At 53.1% G+C, this 16451-nt stretch overlaps 2 protein-coding genes across 5 annotated transcripts in view; one reads left to right on the forward strand and one right to left on the reverse strand.

Moving 5' to 3' along the window:
* Positions 1-433: 433 nt before the first annotated feature.
* STEAP3 (STEAP3 metalloreductase) overlaps positions 434-16451 on the forward strand; it is a 28513-nt gene continuing 12495 nt past the window's right edge. Inside the window, exons 1-2 of one of the 3 annotated variants that reach the window (XM_069780879.1) lie at positions 434-652; positions 15845-16328. In XM_069780879.1, the coding sequence (XP_069636980.1) occupies positions 15846-16328 (483 nt within the window). In that variant the 5' untranslated portion in view covers positions 434-652; position 15845. Of the gene's footprint in view, positions 653-3738; positions 3892-15844; positions 16329-16451 lie in introns of those variants that run through there. The other 2 variants (XM_069780881.1, XM_069780880.1) reach the window with 2 other exon arrangements.
* Positions 5284-16451, reverse strand: part of C4H2orf76 (chromosome 4 C2orf76 homolog) — a 42516-nt gene continuing 31348 nt past the window's right edge. The window contains exon 4 of one of the 2 annotated variants that reach the window (XM_069780884.1): positions 5284-6563. In XM_069780884.1, coding sequence (XP_069636985.1) covers positions 6439-6563 — 125 coding nt within the window. In that variant the 3' untranslated portion in view covers positions 5284-6438. The remainder of the gene's footprint in view (positions 6564-16451) is intronic. The other variant, XM_069780882.1, reaches the window with a different exon arrangement.

The raw sequence follows: 16451 nt of genomic DNA on the forward strand, positions 1-16451 counted from the left end.
CCCAACTGGGATACTCTGGGAGGGACATGGCAGCACTTTGTCCTGCCTGCAACCTGCCCGCAAACCTCTGCCCTCTGCCTGCTCCCTCCTTGCAGCTCCATGAGGATACAGCCAGGTCTATCCCCGGCACCATCAGGATTCAGCACCACCCCCAGTACATCCAGGTAACGCCAGCAGAATCAAGGGACAACAAGAGCTACTACTTCTTCACCCAACAAGGACACTGTTTGCCCAACTCCAGCTTCACAGAGCCATGGCAGCTCCCCCCCATGCCCATTTTTGCAGCCCCCAGGTCACTCCCCCTGCACGTGCTCTCTGTTTCACAACCACGCCAAATTCATTTCTGGCCTCTGCTCACTGGCAATAATTAACCACAAATTATCAGTTCCACCTTGTCTGCATTGTACATGCACTTTTCCAGCCTCTCGTCTCCTTTCTGGGCTCAGTGGTTTCGGGACCATGTGCCAGTCCGGTGCGCTGTGCCGGCGAACTCACCTGACGCTCCTGGTGTGCTTATAACACAATTTCCCAACCCAAACGGTATCGCTGGACCCCAAGAAAGCAGTTTCCAGCCCAAAACGCAGCTCTGGAAAGACCAGAGGAGGAGCTACGTTTACCGACCACCCTGCCAAATAGGTTCGGTTTGCAAACGGTAAGTTTGCTGCTTACTACCCTTGGATTTCAGGGGAAAGTGGAGCTATTCTCTTGCCGTGACATTGCGGGTGGCAGGGTCAGGTGGTGTCCCCGAGCTCTGCTTTTGTCCTGGTATTTGCTCAGGTGCGCTGCCGCATCCCCCGTGGCCTCTGGTCCACACCAGCCCTTGGGCTGGCACGTACACCTCCGTGATGCACCCAAGGGATCTGGCAAGGGGGAAGCAGCCCGAGGGGGGCTCGGGGACCACCGCCTTGGTGTCTGGGTACAGCAAAGCCTGGGCATGCCCTGGGACAGGGGAGGGCCACCCACCTTATTGATTAGGTATGGGGCAGGAGGCGAGCTGGCCCGGTGCACCCCTCCACGCAGCCACCTCGGATGCTTCGAGCAACCCGGCAAGAGCCTCGAGACACGGCGTGGAAGGTGGGGGCTCCCCACAGCTCCCTGGCCCGGCAGCCAGGAGCTGCCGAGGTTCATCTGCTCGCCCGTGCCACGCTGTGCCGGCACATGGGCACCGGCGGAGCTTGCCAGCCCCAGCCCTGAGCAGATCCAAAGCAACTGCCCGGCCCCACGGCAGGGGAAGGACGGGGAGGAGGGGGTGCAGGTGGCATCGCGGCTGAGGGGGCGGCGGGGACACGGCCAGCTGGGCACGGGGACACAGAGGTGCTGCCAGAGAGCCGCGGCTCTGACCACCGAGTGATGGGCCAGGAAAGATGCCTGCTGGGAGAAGGGTCCAGCTCACACGGGAAAAACCCTTGCTCGGGAGCAGCAAGGAGAAAGGGGAAAAAAAACCAGATAAACGCACAGAAACACTGGCCAAGTCCAGCACGAGTGCGGCACATTGGGTGTCTCTGGGTAGAAAAGAAATGAAGGCACCTCGCAAGCCCACATCAGGTCACCTCATCAGAAAGACGGTTCCCAAGGGCATTTCTTGAGCAACCAATAAAGCCAGACAAGGACTGGGAGCTGGGGAGGCTTTAGCTAGCTACTGAGACGGCTGCAGGAAAACTGGAGCTGCAGGACTCAAGCCATCCAGCAAACGGGTGGCCTGGACAGGGCTGGCCAGGGGTTTGAGAAGAGGGAGACAGGTATAAAATGGGTGTTCATTTTGAGGTGCCCCTTTGTGACAGAAAAGTGGAAAAGCAGAGGATATTTTGGTGAAAATTATGGGGAAAAAAACTCCGAAGTTTGCTGTTCTATGAAAAAAGTAGATTTCAGTGCTTTGGGATAAAGGAACCCCAGAGGGCTGGTCATCACCCAAGGAAATGATCATAAACCCGTAACAGTAGCCATTGCCCCGTGCAAGGGAAAGGTACAGAGGGAGACCCGCATGGTGCAACCGTGCCTTTACAGAGACCTGCAAGAACAAAGAGGAATCATGTAAAATGAATCACAATGACCAAGGCAAACAAGGCAACGACTATGGGTTCTATAAATAAATTAAAAGGCAAAATTTGTCCTTTACATAATGTGGGAGTGCAGGTAACAAGATACAGAAAGTGCAGGAGAGGTCAACGATTTCTTTCCTTCAGTCTCCACAAAGGGTTGATCATGGCATATAAATTAAGTATCACTAAGATTCACATGAGGAGGCAGAGGTCACAACAGGGAAGAAGGAGGTAAGGAGTAATGTGGGTCTGTCGGCTGCATTCAGTCACAGATGGACTTCACGGAGGCATGATGAAGTACAGAAACCCTAACAATCCTCCTTCTCCCAACCATGCCAATAGGTTTTCTCGCCTCTCCAGTATTCCCCAATACCCAGGGAACTCGCAGCATCTTGAAGTTTGCAGCTTGAACGCCCCCAGCCTCTGAAGCTTTGTCTTATCCAAGGTCCCAGTACCAGGAGCCACCAATGCAAGCTTCCTCCAGCAATCCCACATCTTCGCTGCAGCCTCCCCGTATCGGCAGGTTGCTGTATCTCTCACCCCATGGATGTGAAAGTGGATGTGCGAGGCGGTGGGTACCCCCCCACGCTGGGACAGCCCTGGCTGGCAGCTGGCCCCATTTGCAGGCAGCACAGAGGCAGGAGAGCATCCATGGAGGACAGCAGTGGAGAATGGGCTGAAATGGTTAAAATCACAGCCTGCCCAGCAGAGCGGAAAGAAGTGAGGCTTGTTTCACCCTAGGAACACACATCCCATGGGCAAGGTGGGCATGGAGGGGATGGCAGTCAGCGAAGAACAGGAGATTAAGAAAACCCTCCTAACTGCAGAGGCGGTGAAGCACGTAATGCTCGGTTCAGAGGGGCTGCACATCCCCCTGCGCAGGCTGCAAAAAGAGACCGCACCAGCATCTCCCCAGCTATGCCACGGTTCGGGGGTGGATGAGACAATCCCTTCAGGTGCCCCCCCCTCCATGCTCCTCTCCTCTACTGAGAGACTGAACCAAAGTTCCAGAGGGATTTTTTTTTTTTTTTTAAATCCCTGTGGGTCTGACCCCCCTTTTTTTGCCTGAAGACACTACTTCTAGTGCCAGCTCTCGGCAGCCTAACAGCGTGCTACCGCTGGTCTATCGGAGCGGGGCCGTGCGGCTGCGTGCGGGCTGGTTCCAACAGGACAACTCTTTCCCAGCGCGGGGGCAAGAACCATTATCTGCTCCACACGCCGTGGCACAGCTTTTAAGAGCAAGTGCTCGGCCCCTGATAGCAGGGAGAGAGGCGCACCAAGCCGCACCCTCCCATTAAAATGAAACCCTGGCTGGCTCTGAAATGCACTTATAAATAGAGAATTAAGGTCTGCCTTCGACTCCTGCCCGTAACGGGCACCACGTCTGCTGCAGCCCCCAGAGCGATGCCCTCCCGTCCCTCTGCATTTCACCTCGGCGTGGCAACGCCACCCGGGCGGGCGCAGCGGGGAGCGGGGCCAGGGCTGGAGGGCTCTCACCGCTCCCAAACCCTCGCCCCTGGGCCGGGCTGTGCCGGGCCATGCGGTGAGCCTGGCTGTGCCGAACCGGGCCGGGCCAGGCTGTGCCGAGCCGGGCCGGGTTGTGCCGAGCCGGGCCGGGTTGTGCCAAGCCGTGGCGTGCCATGCCGTGCTGGGCCATGGGGTGAGCCTGGCCGTGCCGTTCCGTTCCGTGCCGCTCCGTTCCGTGCCGCTCCGTGCCGTGCCGCCCGGCGCGGACGTGTGGCGGCCGCCGGCGGGCACATGGGCAGGAGGGCGGAGCCCGCGGCCTGACATCACCGCTCCCCGCCTCACCGCTACCGGACGGCTCCGCTCGCCCTCCCGCCGCCGCGCAGAGGTGAGCACCGCGGGGGTGAGGGGGGATCACGGGCACAGCGGGATTCGCCCTTGCGGGGACGACGCGGCGCGGCGGGGCTGCCCCACGATGGGGGGGGGGGCGGTGGCGGCGGTGGCGGGGCTCGAACCTGCGGCGCCGGGCGTGCAGCGCGGGCCGGCGGGGCTCGGCAGCGCCGCCGGGGGTGACCCCGCCGCAGGGCGCTCGGTGCCCGGGCCCCGTCCCGCCGGCACCCCCCGGCCCCGGCAACCCCGCGGCGGGGCTGGGGAGCGGGGGCAGGACCCGCCCCGGGCTCCGCTCCGCGCCTGGGCTCGGGCAGCCGGGTCCGGGCCGGCGGCGGCAGCGGCCCCCGCGGCGGTCTCGGCCGTGGCCGCCCCGGGGCGAGTGTTGGGTTTGGGGCCGGGGCCAGGTCCCGGCCAGAAATTTCCGAGAGGGGCCGGTGTGTCCCAAATCCGCGTGATCCCTAGGGAGAGGCCGGCGGGATGCTCGTCCCCGGGGCTGCGAGGAGGGGTGTCCGCTGGAAGCGCTTTCCCGCGGCTGCCGGACACGTCCCTGCGGGTTCGGGAAACTCCCTGGCACCGGGCACAAACCGGGCTGAAACGGGGCGGTTTGGGCTGTTCCACGCGGACTGGCGGTGCGGTCCTCTTGAGCGCGGTGGGGTGTGAGGTGTCGGCGGGTGCACAAGTCGGGTTGTGTCCCTCGGAGAGCGGGTTCACTTCTTCATTCTCAGCTCGCCAAATGCTTTGAGGAGATGAGTGGCTTCTTCCAGGCGGGGAGAATCAGCACCGAGATATAGAAAATCTTGGGGAAAATCTTGGGTAGGGCCCACGGTCCCTCAGGGGCGAGCGGGGAGCGGCCGTGTGGTTTCTGTACCAACGTAGGGGCTTATAAAAGATACCAGGGTTGGATGCTCTATGGGGGGGACTTCAGCATCTCATCTGTGTCCGAGTAACAGAGGAGGAAAGCTGTGAAGGAATTGGAGAGGTGACTTTGTGGTAGGACCATCCCGCAGGTGATGTGACCTGGGGTGGGACCGTCCCTGTCCTGTGACCCTGCCCAGGGTGTAACGTCTGCCCGGGGGGTGCGCGGGGCTGCGACGGCCCCTTTGCTGAACAACAGGGAGCATTTGTGTTTGTAATGCCCGCAGCCCCTGTGCCGAGCGGGGGATAGACGGGTACTGAAGACCCCAAATCATTTCCCTCGCTATAGTCTAAATAAAACTAACACAGGGAAAATTGCCTCCTGTGGCAAGAAACCAAAACTGAGAGACAGCGGGAGAGGAAGGCCATCGCCTACAGCATCAATACTCCTGTGGGCTGAGGAGATGGAGGACTAACAAGATTTAAATACTGCATCAAGCTTAAGTTTTCTCCTCTTTTAAAATCACATTTGCTATGAAACAAATGTACAGTAATACAAGATCCCATGGTCACTGCCAATATTTGATTTCCTCCGTAATTGTGAAGAAGAACACACTGATGACTCAACAAGTCCTTGTTTAAAAAACCCACACCAAACCCCAGGAAAACATGCTTTTTGAAAGCATAATAATTTTTTTTGTTTGCTTTGCTTTTTATTTTCGGTTTGTTTTGCTTTTTATTGTTAGGAACTATGCTTTGACTGTGGCCTTGTAACATCACACCCATAAATAGAAGCAGGTTTAGATTCAGGGGAAACACGTTTTTTCCGATGGTGGAAGGAGTAGGCCAGCCAGGCCGGCTCTATCAAGAGGTGGGAAAGGCACTGGCAGCTGTGGTAAGAGATATCACATACCAAGAATTAAAACCCACCGATTTGTTATCTCTAAGTTTGCCATCACTGACTAGAATTAGCTTTTGTTAAACCCACGATGGAGGCAAATGCTAATTCTTTCCAAATTTTAAGTTACTGCTTCTTCATAGGGCAGTTTTCCCTGCAGCCCTACAGTGGCTTAAGCAGCTGCCCATCTTCATCTAAGTTTAAGTGAAATGCAGCTCAACTGAAAGCATAAAACATTTTGAAAGCACGTCGGTGGCATGGGAGCTTGCATCCCATTTCCAAAAGCCCTTAGGCACTTCCGGGCCTAAATCATTTGAACATTTCGAAAATTTTGTCCAGGGTTTAAGGAACTGAGACAGAAATTACTCCCATCCTTTTTCCAGGTTCTCAGATTTTCAGTGGGTCTCTCTAAAGCCTTGATTGTGATAACACTTGCATATGCATTTCCATTTAGTTCATATGCCTACACCACTGTAGTCTTTGGAAAATTGTCCTAAGAGCTCCCCACGGACCGTAGGCTTCAAGAATCAGTGTCTGTAGATAACGTGTCCACCACTAAAGTATGCTGATACCAACTACTGACCATGTGCAAGCACTAACAGATACGAACGTGCATTGCTTCAGGTACTTAATCAAAAAATAAATCAACTTCTCACTGCGAGGGTGTCCTTGCCAAAGGTGCGTGTGGGAGGCAGTGCTCCAGTAGAACTGGCTTTAAAAAACGCATTAATGCCCCCAGGAATATAGTGTGCTTAGGCAAAACAAGTGCTATATTAACAAGGCAGCGTGAAGTCATCGTCCTTCCATGGTCTTTTCCTGGTGAAGCCACTTGCTGCCTTCTCTTGCTTCTCCTCCAGCTCCTCCCAGGTCAGTAACGCTCCTTCTTCTTCCTCCTTTCTGGTTGGTCTCATCACCTGCTTGAAGGAATGAAGAAAAATAAAGAGAAATGTAAAATAGATGGCCAGAACGGCACACATAGAGCAAGACGTTAGTAGCTCAGTGTCCCTCAAGAGAAGGGACCAGATGAATTCACCTCCCCGGGCTGACCAGCAAGACCCCTGCCAGTGCCGGGGAAAAGGTGAAGCGAGCTGGCTCTGCTCTCCAGCACGTCGGACCAAAGGCACGTTTCTGCCAGACACAGGCAAACAACGAGGGGTGGGAAGGGGAAGGCAGAGTGCTGTGGGTCCCAGCATCTCAGGGCAGTAAGTTGACTGACTTTCAGTGGAAAGGATCTCTCTGCCACCCATCTGCCACCCATCTGGATCACCGAACAGGACCACCTGGTCAGCCGGTCGCATTTGCCCCATCTCTCCCAGTAGCTTCCCAGGAGCTGCTGGGAAAGGCAGAAGAGGCAGAACGTGGCCCTGCGTGAGCTTTGTTGCCTTTCCTGGGCAGAGCACCCCGTTTTCGCTGCTGTGCTTATTCAGGGCTGGCTCAGAGCTACCTCTGTGCGCTGTGTGCCATGCCTGTGCTCCCAGGGAGGAAAGCCAGAGATCAGCAGGAGCCCATGCCATCGGTTGTGTCTTCCCTCCACCCCACACTGCCTCCCGGGCCATCTTCTCCCCCCATGTGGTCCTGTGCATCCTCTGAGTCACCAGGAGAGAGGCAAAATCAGAAAGGCGAGGGAGTGCTGATCTTGGAGACCCTTCTAACAGGCACTGCAGCACAGGAATAGCCAATCCAAATATTTTCATGCGCACGCAGTGCAATTCCTCTGCATCTTTCCTGGAACGAAATAAAGAGGTTTTAAACAGTCGGAGCCTGCCAGCTCCCTGCGGTGACTGCTGAAGTCAGGTCTCACCATCTCCGAAGCCCTCGAGCTCCCAGCAGAATGGCACGCGCTGCCCGGAGAAGAGCGGAAGAGATTTTCCCCATCTCAGTTCAGGCAGGAGCACCTCCTCCCATCGTGTCTGGCCACAGGGCATTATTAGATCTACCTGAGAAGCTTCCACCATCTGGGCTTTTGGCTGCTTCCCTGCTCTCCCTGCACTTCGGGGAGGGGAGGGCTCAGAGATGGCTGAGTCACTGTGAAATAGTCATTAACTTGGTAAGAGCAGCAAGAGAATTAAGACCCCAAGAGAAGCCACATAAGACTTAAGTATGGCACCTGGAGTTGTTGTAAACCACCCCTTTATGTCACTTAAGAACTGTGAGATGATAAGAAGGGAAAATAACCTTCTTACTCAGAGTCACATCAGCCAGATAAAGTCCTGTGTGCTATGTCAGCATCCGCACTGTTCTAGCAAAACCCCGTCTTGCTTCAGGTCTGTGCTCTCCATGGTCTCACAATGAAACCTCTGGGCTTCCCAGAGTTTCAGATTCCCATTTTATGAAGTTTTATTACAGGGCAGGTCCTTCTCAAGCCTCTTTCATTTCTCTATCGACACAGCAGGCACAGGCAGGAAAATCTTTTTGCAGAAGAGCAGAGGAAGCTCTTCAGACAAGGACTTTGCTGCAGAGAAGTGGTACTGCAAAGGGGGGCCACTTGCCTTTGGAGACAGATTTGGGAGAGGAGAGTTTGGGGCTATCTATGGCAGAACCTGTTGGTAACTGTGCTTAAAAGTACATAGTTTTGATGAAAAGAACAGGCCAAAAGTTCATTTTCCAGTTCCATATCATAGGCGGGTGATTTTACTCCTCAGCATTAACGTTGCCCATTTAACCTTGGGAAGGGAAATTGTCCCTGCAAAGTGACCACCGGCTGACGTATTTCTATAGGAAAACTGTAGCCAAAATGTCTGAGCTTGTGTGGGAAAAAGAGACTATTTTGCCCCGGTGAGAAATTCCGGTAGCTCGCTCTCCTCTGCTTTCCCCTGTTTTGAAAGATGTTTTGGAATTTTGGTCATGGTGAAGAACATCTCGTGGTCAGGGACATGCCTTTGGCTTCACCGCTGGCTTCCAAAAACAACATCCTCAATATTTATCAATGTTTAAACCAGAGGGTGTAGGGAGTGGGGAGGGTCAGTGCCTGTCAGCCCATGTTTTCATTAGCGGGTGATGGAGTAGGGAAGCACGTACTGAATTTGTAGGTGACACTGAGCTGGGAGGGACTGGAAACATTTTAGAGGAGAGACTAATTATTGAAGATTGTGACAAATTGGAAAGCTGGTCTAAAAAAAACAGGGCACGTGTTGTGCCCTGTGTGGTAGGACCAACTGACCGTGTGAACACCGGGTGAGTGACCAGCCAGGCAGCAGCCGTGGGGAACCAGAGGATGGGGTGATGGGCACCGTGGTCCATGAGTCAACAGTGTCACGCAGTTGTGCAAAAGCAAACAGGCTGCTGGGGTGTGGAAGGAGAAGTGGCACATTGGGGAAGCGGTGTCTCTGCTCTGGCCGGTGCCTTTTAGGGGCTCGATTGGAAAATGCAGTTGTGTGTGTCCTCCAAGAAAAATGAGAGCAAGGAAGAGAGGCTGAGTGGTCGGACTCTCAGCAAATAACAGCTCTGAGGAAAGTTGGGTTTCATTCGTGCAGGAAAAACTGAAGGGAGATGTGAAACCTGTTCTCAAAATGCAGAATGTGTCTGCAGAGAAGGAGAGGGCAAATCATTTGCCGTGTCCTTCGGGGGTAAAAGAGGAAGCGGTGAGGTTAATTGGATCGAGAGAGAGAGGGGAGAAAGCTGGGCTCTGCAGGAGCTTATGGAAGCGGTTTTAACAGATAAACGCCTGATAAATGAGATAATCAAATAAACACCTGCCCTGGGGCAGGGGGAGGGACGAGGACTTGTGAATGCAAAGTGCAGTGGGGTGGAGAGCGATGGCAGGGGGACATGCAGCAACCCCAGGAGTCCGTGGCAAGTCTGGGGTCAGAGCAACCCCAGGAGCCCACGGCAGGTTTGGGGTCACAGCAACCCCAAGACCCCGCGGCAGGTTTGGGGTCACAGCAACCCCAGGAGCCCACGGCAGGTTTGGGGTCAAGCAGCCCCGCAGGTCCCACAGCAGGTTTGGGGTCACAGCAACCCCGGGAGCCCACAGCAGGTCTGTGCCCACCATGTTGCAGGGGTCAGCCTCAGCACCCAGGGGTGCCTGCTGGGGGTAGGACCATCTCCCCCAGGGCAGGTCCCTGTCCCACCTCCCCAGCCCGTCAGTACAGGCGCAGGGTGAAGAGCCCCCCGTTCCCCATCAGTGCTCCCTGCCCCGTGTGCCCCGTGGACACGGACGAAGGGGCCGAAGGACGGTGGCGGGGGGGGAGCCCGGCTCCTGGCGTTTCCTCATTCTGATGGCCTGGCTGGCGTCCCAGGTAGGTTTGCAACACGGCTTTTCTGGCTGAAGTAATACCGAAGGTGATTTATTCCCTTTGCCAATTCCTGGTTTGCGCCGTTGGAGAGTTAACTCTGCTTTGGAAGGAGAAAGAGGGAAAGGGACAGCAAGCCTGGTTTTGCCCCCTCCTTCCCTCGCCTGCAGAGCAGAGGGGTTATTTCCAGTCAGCCAGGGCAGGACCGAAAGGTCTGAAATGTGGACCAGAGCCAGGGTTAAAGCAGCTTTGGATAAGCCCTTTTCTTAATTAAATCTGTTCAGTCCCAGCAGGTACATGGTACTGGCTTCGCTGTGCTCCTCGGAGGGATGCTCCGGGTGTGGGAAAGAGACTTAAATGTTTTATTTTCCCTGGAAGCAAAATGGCTGTAGCCAAAAAGTGAGTATTTCTGCTCACAGCAAGACCTGAATGGAGACTTCAGGTGCTGAATGCTCCTCTCTGGGGCTTCTCGAGGGTTAATGCAGCAGGAGATGCCAGCAGGCACGGCTGGGGCTCTGCAAACAGAAGCTGTAGAGCTTCAGCTTCATGGTTCAAAGGTCCCTCCATGTAGATTGAAAGGCCCCTGGGGGCAGAGATCACCCCTGTCCCTCCGGGGTGTGTGTTTGTGGGACCGTGCTCCGTGGAGCTGGCAGAATCCAAAGGGACCGTCCCAGTGCAGAAAGTGGGACATTCCTCTGCGGTGACTTGACCAAGGGCTCTGCTACATCAGTTGATTCCTCCTGGGGCTTGCTGGTCTTTCAACCCAAATGCTCATTAGGGGATGTAGATAATAATCATGTGCTTTATCTCTAATAACACCCAGCGCAGACGCCGAAGCACAGAGCATGCTCTGTGATGACCTGCACGGTGTTGAATCCACAACTACGTGAGACTCAGTTGTGGTCAGTCTAAACAAAACCTGACCTCAGGACAAGACACAAAAGCAGTTGTTTTAGCCAAGGGACTGCTGGCTCGGACTCTGTATGTGAGGCTGAGCTGAGAGATGAGCTTTTATGCAAACAGGAACCAGTTCGGTTGCACTGGACAGGACCATTACTTGAAGCTTCTTATGAGATTGCTGCCCTGTTCTTCGGCACAGTTTGACTCAGCAATATGTTTAAGACATTACTTTTTTTATTAGAGTTACTGTAAAACTAAGTTGTCTTTTATCTGATAAATCTGAATACCAAGGTAGTGAAACAGGTCTTGATTTTTTTGGCCAGAACTGAAGTGGAGTTTGTGCCTTGCCACCACAGGTCCATCCTTCTTCAGGGTTTGCAACTCAAACACCTCCAGACTGCAAGTTACGGGAACCAGCTAGGCTATCCTCCTGTACCAGAGGAATTGAAAGGGGCCTGAAAAGATGGTCTCGTTGTTAAAGACGTGGTCAAGGATATCTGGGTCTTCCCAGGCAAACTTGCTGGAGTCCCGTTATCATTAGTATCTCAGTCCCCCACGTCTGTCGAAAGAGGATAACGACTGAGCCGGCTCCCCATTAATGGTGGGGGCTGATCTGCTTGGCAGGTTGACTCTGCTGTGAGCTCAGAGACACCTGAGTGGGCTCCTGCAGCCCAGCTCCATCCAGAACGGCAGTCCTGCTGCAAAACCTGAGCGAGGCCGCTCAGTGTGGGCGGAGAGGCAGAAAAACCTTGTTTGCCTGGCACTGAGCCTAAGCTAACAGCCTCTGCCAAGCCTCAGGTGCAAAATACATCGAATTATCCGTGTTTTTCTTCTGTGAGAGCCCCTCTCTCCCTCTGCCTCGGCAACAGAGATTTGACTGCTTCATTTCACCCAGTTTTTGTCTGTCTGATCCCATTCTTTGGGGCAGGAGTGCCCTTCCAGCCAGTTTTGGTAGGGTGCCTGGCAGAGCGGAGTTCCCCGTCTTGCTCATTGCCCATCGCTGCTATTGTCCTGCAAATAATAGCAGTAATTGCAATACAGTGGTGAACTGCACAGAGGAACAAGCGTGCTAGAGCTGGACATAGCATCCCCACGCAGTGATATAAGGGTGTCATTAATAGTCTAGCTGAAGGGCAGCTTTACATTGTATTAGGTATTTTAATTAGGGAGCTGCTTCCTGGTTAGGATTGAAGGTAGTTTACTTCCACCGGGCTGTGCTTTAAATCATCTTGTAGCTTCCTTGGTAAGAAACCGATCTCCTTGAATTGCACGTGTCATAACTCAGCAGGGGTGCAGTTTCCTTGATAGGGAAGATCAATAAATAAGGTTTATCTAAGGCTGCAGCACACTAAAGATGTGTCCGAATGCTGTGGTACTCACTCTTGGCCTCCTCTGCCTCTGGGTGACTCCGCAGCATCCTGGCCATGGTGCTTTGCACTGACTTGGGTTTGGATGGGTTGACCTTGCCGTGAAGAATTAGTTTTGGGAAGGAGAGTTTTAAGCAGGGAACACGTTGTCCATAGGTGCAGAAAAAGCAGCGCGGACATGGTAAGTCAGGGACGAGGGGAGGGGAGGGTGGTCTGCGTGCTCCGCAGAGATACAGAAGTGAAAAAAACTGTTACCTAATCAGACACTCCATTTCCAGGCATCTGTTAGGCAGGGACCACAGCGTTTGTCTCGGCAAAATGCGTTTACGCTGCAAGAGGGATTTTCTCCTCGTTCCTCGGGAGGATTTCGGTGCGTGGCAGCGACAGCGACGTGACCGCGGTGGCAGAGAGCAGCCGGCCGGTGGGACCGAGCCGCCGTCCCACCGAGGGCTGTGCAGCAGCGACGGGTCCTGCTCCAAAGCCCCGACAGTCAGGGCACGACTGAAATAATCACACCCAAACCCACAGAAAAGATTTTGAGGCTTCTTACTTTTTAACTATCCTGCTGACTTCAAAGGCCATTTAGTTGTCATCCTTTTTAATCAAAATAACTGGAGACAGCAAAGCTGTTTATCTCCAAACATTGCTAACATCTCTCTACATGTTCAGTGGCAGTTACGGGACAGAGAAAACACACTACAAGAAAATTTGCTTGCAGCAAAATTCACGTCCCTGTGGAAGCACGGAGAGAGCTTCTGAGGTGCTTTAGATTGATTATAAAATGAGTCTGCGGGTAACAACCGCTTTGTCACCCTGGATGTTGATTTCTCTCCCCTTGGCTGAGAGCCAGAGATGCAACTCTCTATTTGGGGATAACATTTTGTGCGTACAGGTGATGGAAAAGGGGCGGGGGGCGAAAGAAAGCTCATTAGGCTGAACAATAGCATTGGCCCTAGAACAAATAGTCTGGCCATGAATAAATTTAGGTGAAGCAAGAAGGTTTCTAAGAAGTAAAGCAGTGAGCTTTTGATAAAGCACCCGATAAGAAGGGGCCAGGAAAAAAAAAAAAACAATATCTTTTCAGATAGAGCTGCTTTACTTTACACTAGGGGTTTTGCAGCACAGCTGGTTGTGGACAAAGAGGACTGGTGTTTCCGTGTTGCTCTCCAGCATTCTCATTGACCTGAGCTCCGCTCGTGAGGTTGCTCTTCACCTTGAGAAACCCTGGGTGTTCCCTCCTACCTCCTCACCCATGTGTTTCTTTTCCAAGCTGACAGTCCTTGACATCTCTGTCTTTCCCTATGGCCCTTTTCTATGTTTATTCCCTTTTTTTTGCAGTGGAGTGAGCAGAACTGCAGTGTGCTGTTCAATCTGTGGATTTATACAGTGATACAGCAGTGTTTTCTGTGTTGTTTTGTACACCTTTCCCACTAATTCCTGCATGAAACATCCTAGTGACTGTGACACACATGGAGTATACCTAAGGCAGGGGTGTGCGCACAGGCAGCAGCCTGGGTTAACCCAGCTGACACAGCCAGCATCACCAAATCAGCCTTGCGGCACACAAACCCTTCTGCAAGTCTGGAACAGAAGCAGAAACCTTCAGAGTGAAGTATGAGTTATTCCATGTTTAACAGGACTCTCCTACTCACCTAGAGCATGAAAGAAAGTCTACGTGATATGTGGGCAGCAGAGGAAAGGTGTTATTAAAGGGGAGAAATCAGCATGCCTTTCTTTGGCACTTGTTTCTTCCTGAGAGCACGTCTTCCACGTGAACACGCATCTTTGGTCTCTGGGACAAGATGGGCTTGGGGAGAGATGGGGAGAGCAGGCAGACCTCTGCCATAGAAACAGTATTGTCACTGAAGCCGTGATTTTTTTATATCCAGGACAGTGAATTACAGTTTCAAGGTCCATCTGCTGAAGGTGTTTTGGAGGCTTTCCATGAGGAGCAGGGCTGAGAGATCGTGGTTGCTGTGTGAGAGATCTTCTCCCCCAGCAACTCAGGTTCTGTTTGATGTGTGCCTGCCAGGGACCACCGAGCTGGTATTTTCAGAGTAATGTGACCCTCAGATCATTTTTCTGAGTGGTTTTAACAAATGTACAGCTCATTAAAGTGTACATATATAGTTAGGGGGGTTTATGCCCATAGGCAGTTCTTGCCATGTGTCATTAGTGAATTTCGGTGCTGAGGCACTTTGAATGAGGAGATCCTTCTGCAGATTCTTCACAATACAGAGTGACTGTCCTAAATGATCATCATGCACAAGCTCCATCTTCTCGATATTCACTCCCTTTCCCAGACCACTTATGAGCACGTTGAACAACACAGATCCTCAGGGAAATCCCTTGATAACCTATTCCCATTATGAAAACTATTTCTTTCTTCTTACCCTTTGTTTCCCATTGGTAACTATTCATGCAGAAGTGCTCTTCCCCTTTGTACCACTACTGCGCCAATCCCAGAAAAGCCTTGGGTGAAGGACATTTCCAAAAGCCGATGAAAAACACAGCCTGCACCAGGGACCAGGTCACCCCATCAGACTGGTCACCTTCACTTTGAAAGAACTTGACTAGCTATAAGGCAAGACTGTACTTTGCCGAATGTACTTTGCCAAAACCAAGTTGTCTCGGTCCCCAGTACATCATGAGTTTGTTAATTATGGTCTTTATTATAATCTCACCGGTGTGCCCAATACAAAAGCCAGATGTCCTGGTGTATAAGTTCCCTGCGCCACCTCCTGGGCCCTTTAAAAATCCGCCCTTAAGGAATCTGCCATTCCTTAAGGGTAAATTTGCCATTCCTTAAGTCGGGAGGCAGATTTGAGCCACCGGCAGCACAGCCGGTGAGCAGCCTGGCAGTTCCCTGCCTGAGTTTCTTCTGACCTCCCGGGCCGACTGGTGTGCTGCCTGTGAATTTATTGATCTGCTTAAAACCTCTCCGTGGCCTCAATATCTAATCTGTTACGGAGAGCAGAGTGTTACAGGGCAAAATTCATTAAGGTTTGTAAAGCTCATCAAGATCTTTCATGAGCAAATCCCATCATGTTTTAATATATTTTTTAAATGTCACGAGTAAGTTCTCATTACTCATTGAAGAGCTGAAGCAAACAGTGCTTGCCAGACCCAAATATTAGAACAGGCAAAGGCTGCAACTGTCTTCGTTTACCACTTTTAGGACACTTTCATTTAATCTTAAACTCCTTGCCTTGATTGTGCTCCTGCAAATCAGAAGCACCCCTCTGGCTTTTCCAGATGTAGGCTCGGGGATCCCCATGGACCCCTGGCCCTGGGCTTTTCAGAAGATGCCTGGTAGCTCCATGGGGGTCTGAGAGTTGCTGGTCCTGGTCGCTGTTAGCATTGCTCTGGCTTTGCAGTGTGAGACGTCAGCATGAAGAACAGCAAAGGATGGATGAGTGCATCCAGCAGGTGTTGGATCTCACAAACCGGGCAAACCTTCCTAAGACTCTTTGCCTTCCAACCCAGCGTGGTGTTTTGTCCCCCTCCAATGGTGCTTGTACATAACTGCACGCTTGCTGGTAGGTTTGGCAGATGGGTCCTAGGCTACTGGGACCAAAACCACATGTGCTTCTGTTCAAGTGGCCGAAGTGGCATTTTTTCCCCAAGGCCGCTGCTGTGGTCTGGGTCTCTGCGAGAGCTTCACAATGAACTTGCATTTCCCCTTGTTTTTCCTGCCAGGATGTCCAGAGGAGACATGGCCAAACCCCTCCTGGGCCATCGGAGCATGGAGGGTGACCCCAGCATCACGCCTGCGGCCAGCCGCACCATCGGGGTGCTGGGGAGCGGGGACTTCGCGCGGTCGTTGGCCATCCGCCTGGTGTGCTCCGGGTTCAAGGTGGTGGTCGGCAGCCGCAACCCGAAGCGAAAAGCCGGCCTCTTCCCTTCCGCAGCAGAAGTCACCTTCCAGGCTGAGGCAGTGAAGAAGACAGATGTCATCTTTGTGGCGGTTTTCAGGGAACATTACTCCACCCTCTGTGACCTGGCTGACGTGCTGGTGGGCAAGATCCTGGTGGATGTTAGTAACAACACCAAGATCAACCATCACAAAGAATCCAACGCCGAGTACTTGGCTTCCCTCTTCCCAGCCTGCACCGTGGTCAAGGGTTTTAACGTGGTTTCTGCGTGGACGCTGCAGTCAGGTGCCAGGGATGGAAATAAGCAGGTATTGTTTTCTTCTGACAAGAGCCAAATCCCAACTGTTTCAGCAGCAGAGATCTGGCAGCATCAGCAAATGGCCTTAGGCTCCAGGAGAAGGCATCTGAGTGCTGGCCATGGCATTCAGAGA

The sequence above is a fragment of the Haliaeetus albicilla genome, chromosome 4, assembly GCF_947461875.1.
Source record: "Haliaeetus albicilla chromosome 4, bHalAlb1.1, whole genome shotgun sequence".
In the NCBI taxonomy this organism is placed as follows: Eukaryota; Metazoa; Chordata; class Aves; order Accipitriformes; family Accipitridae; genus Haliaeetus; species Haliaeetus albicilla.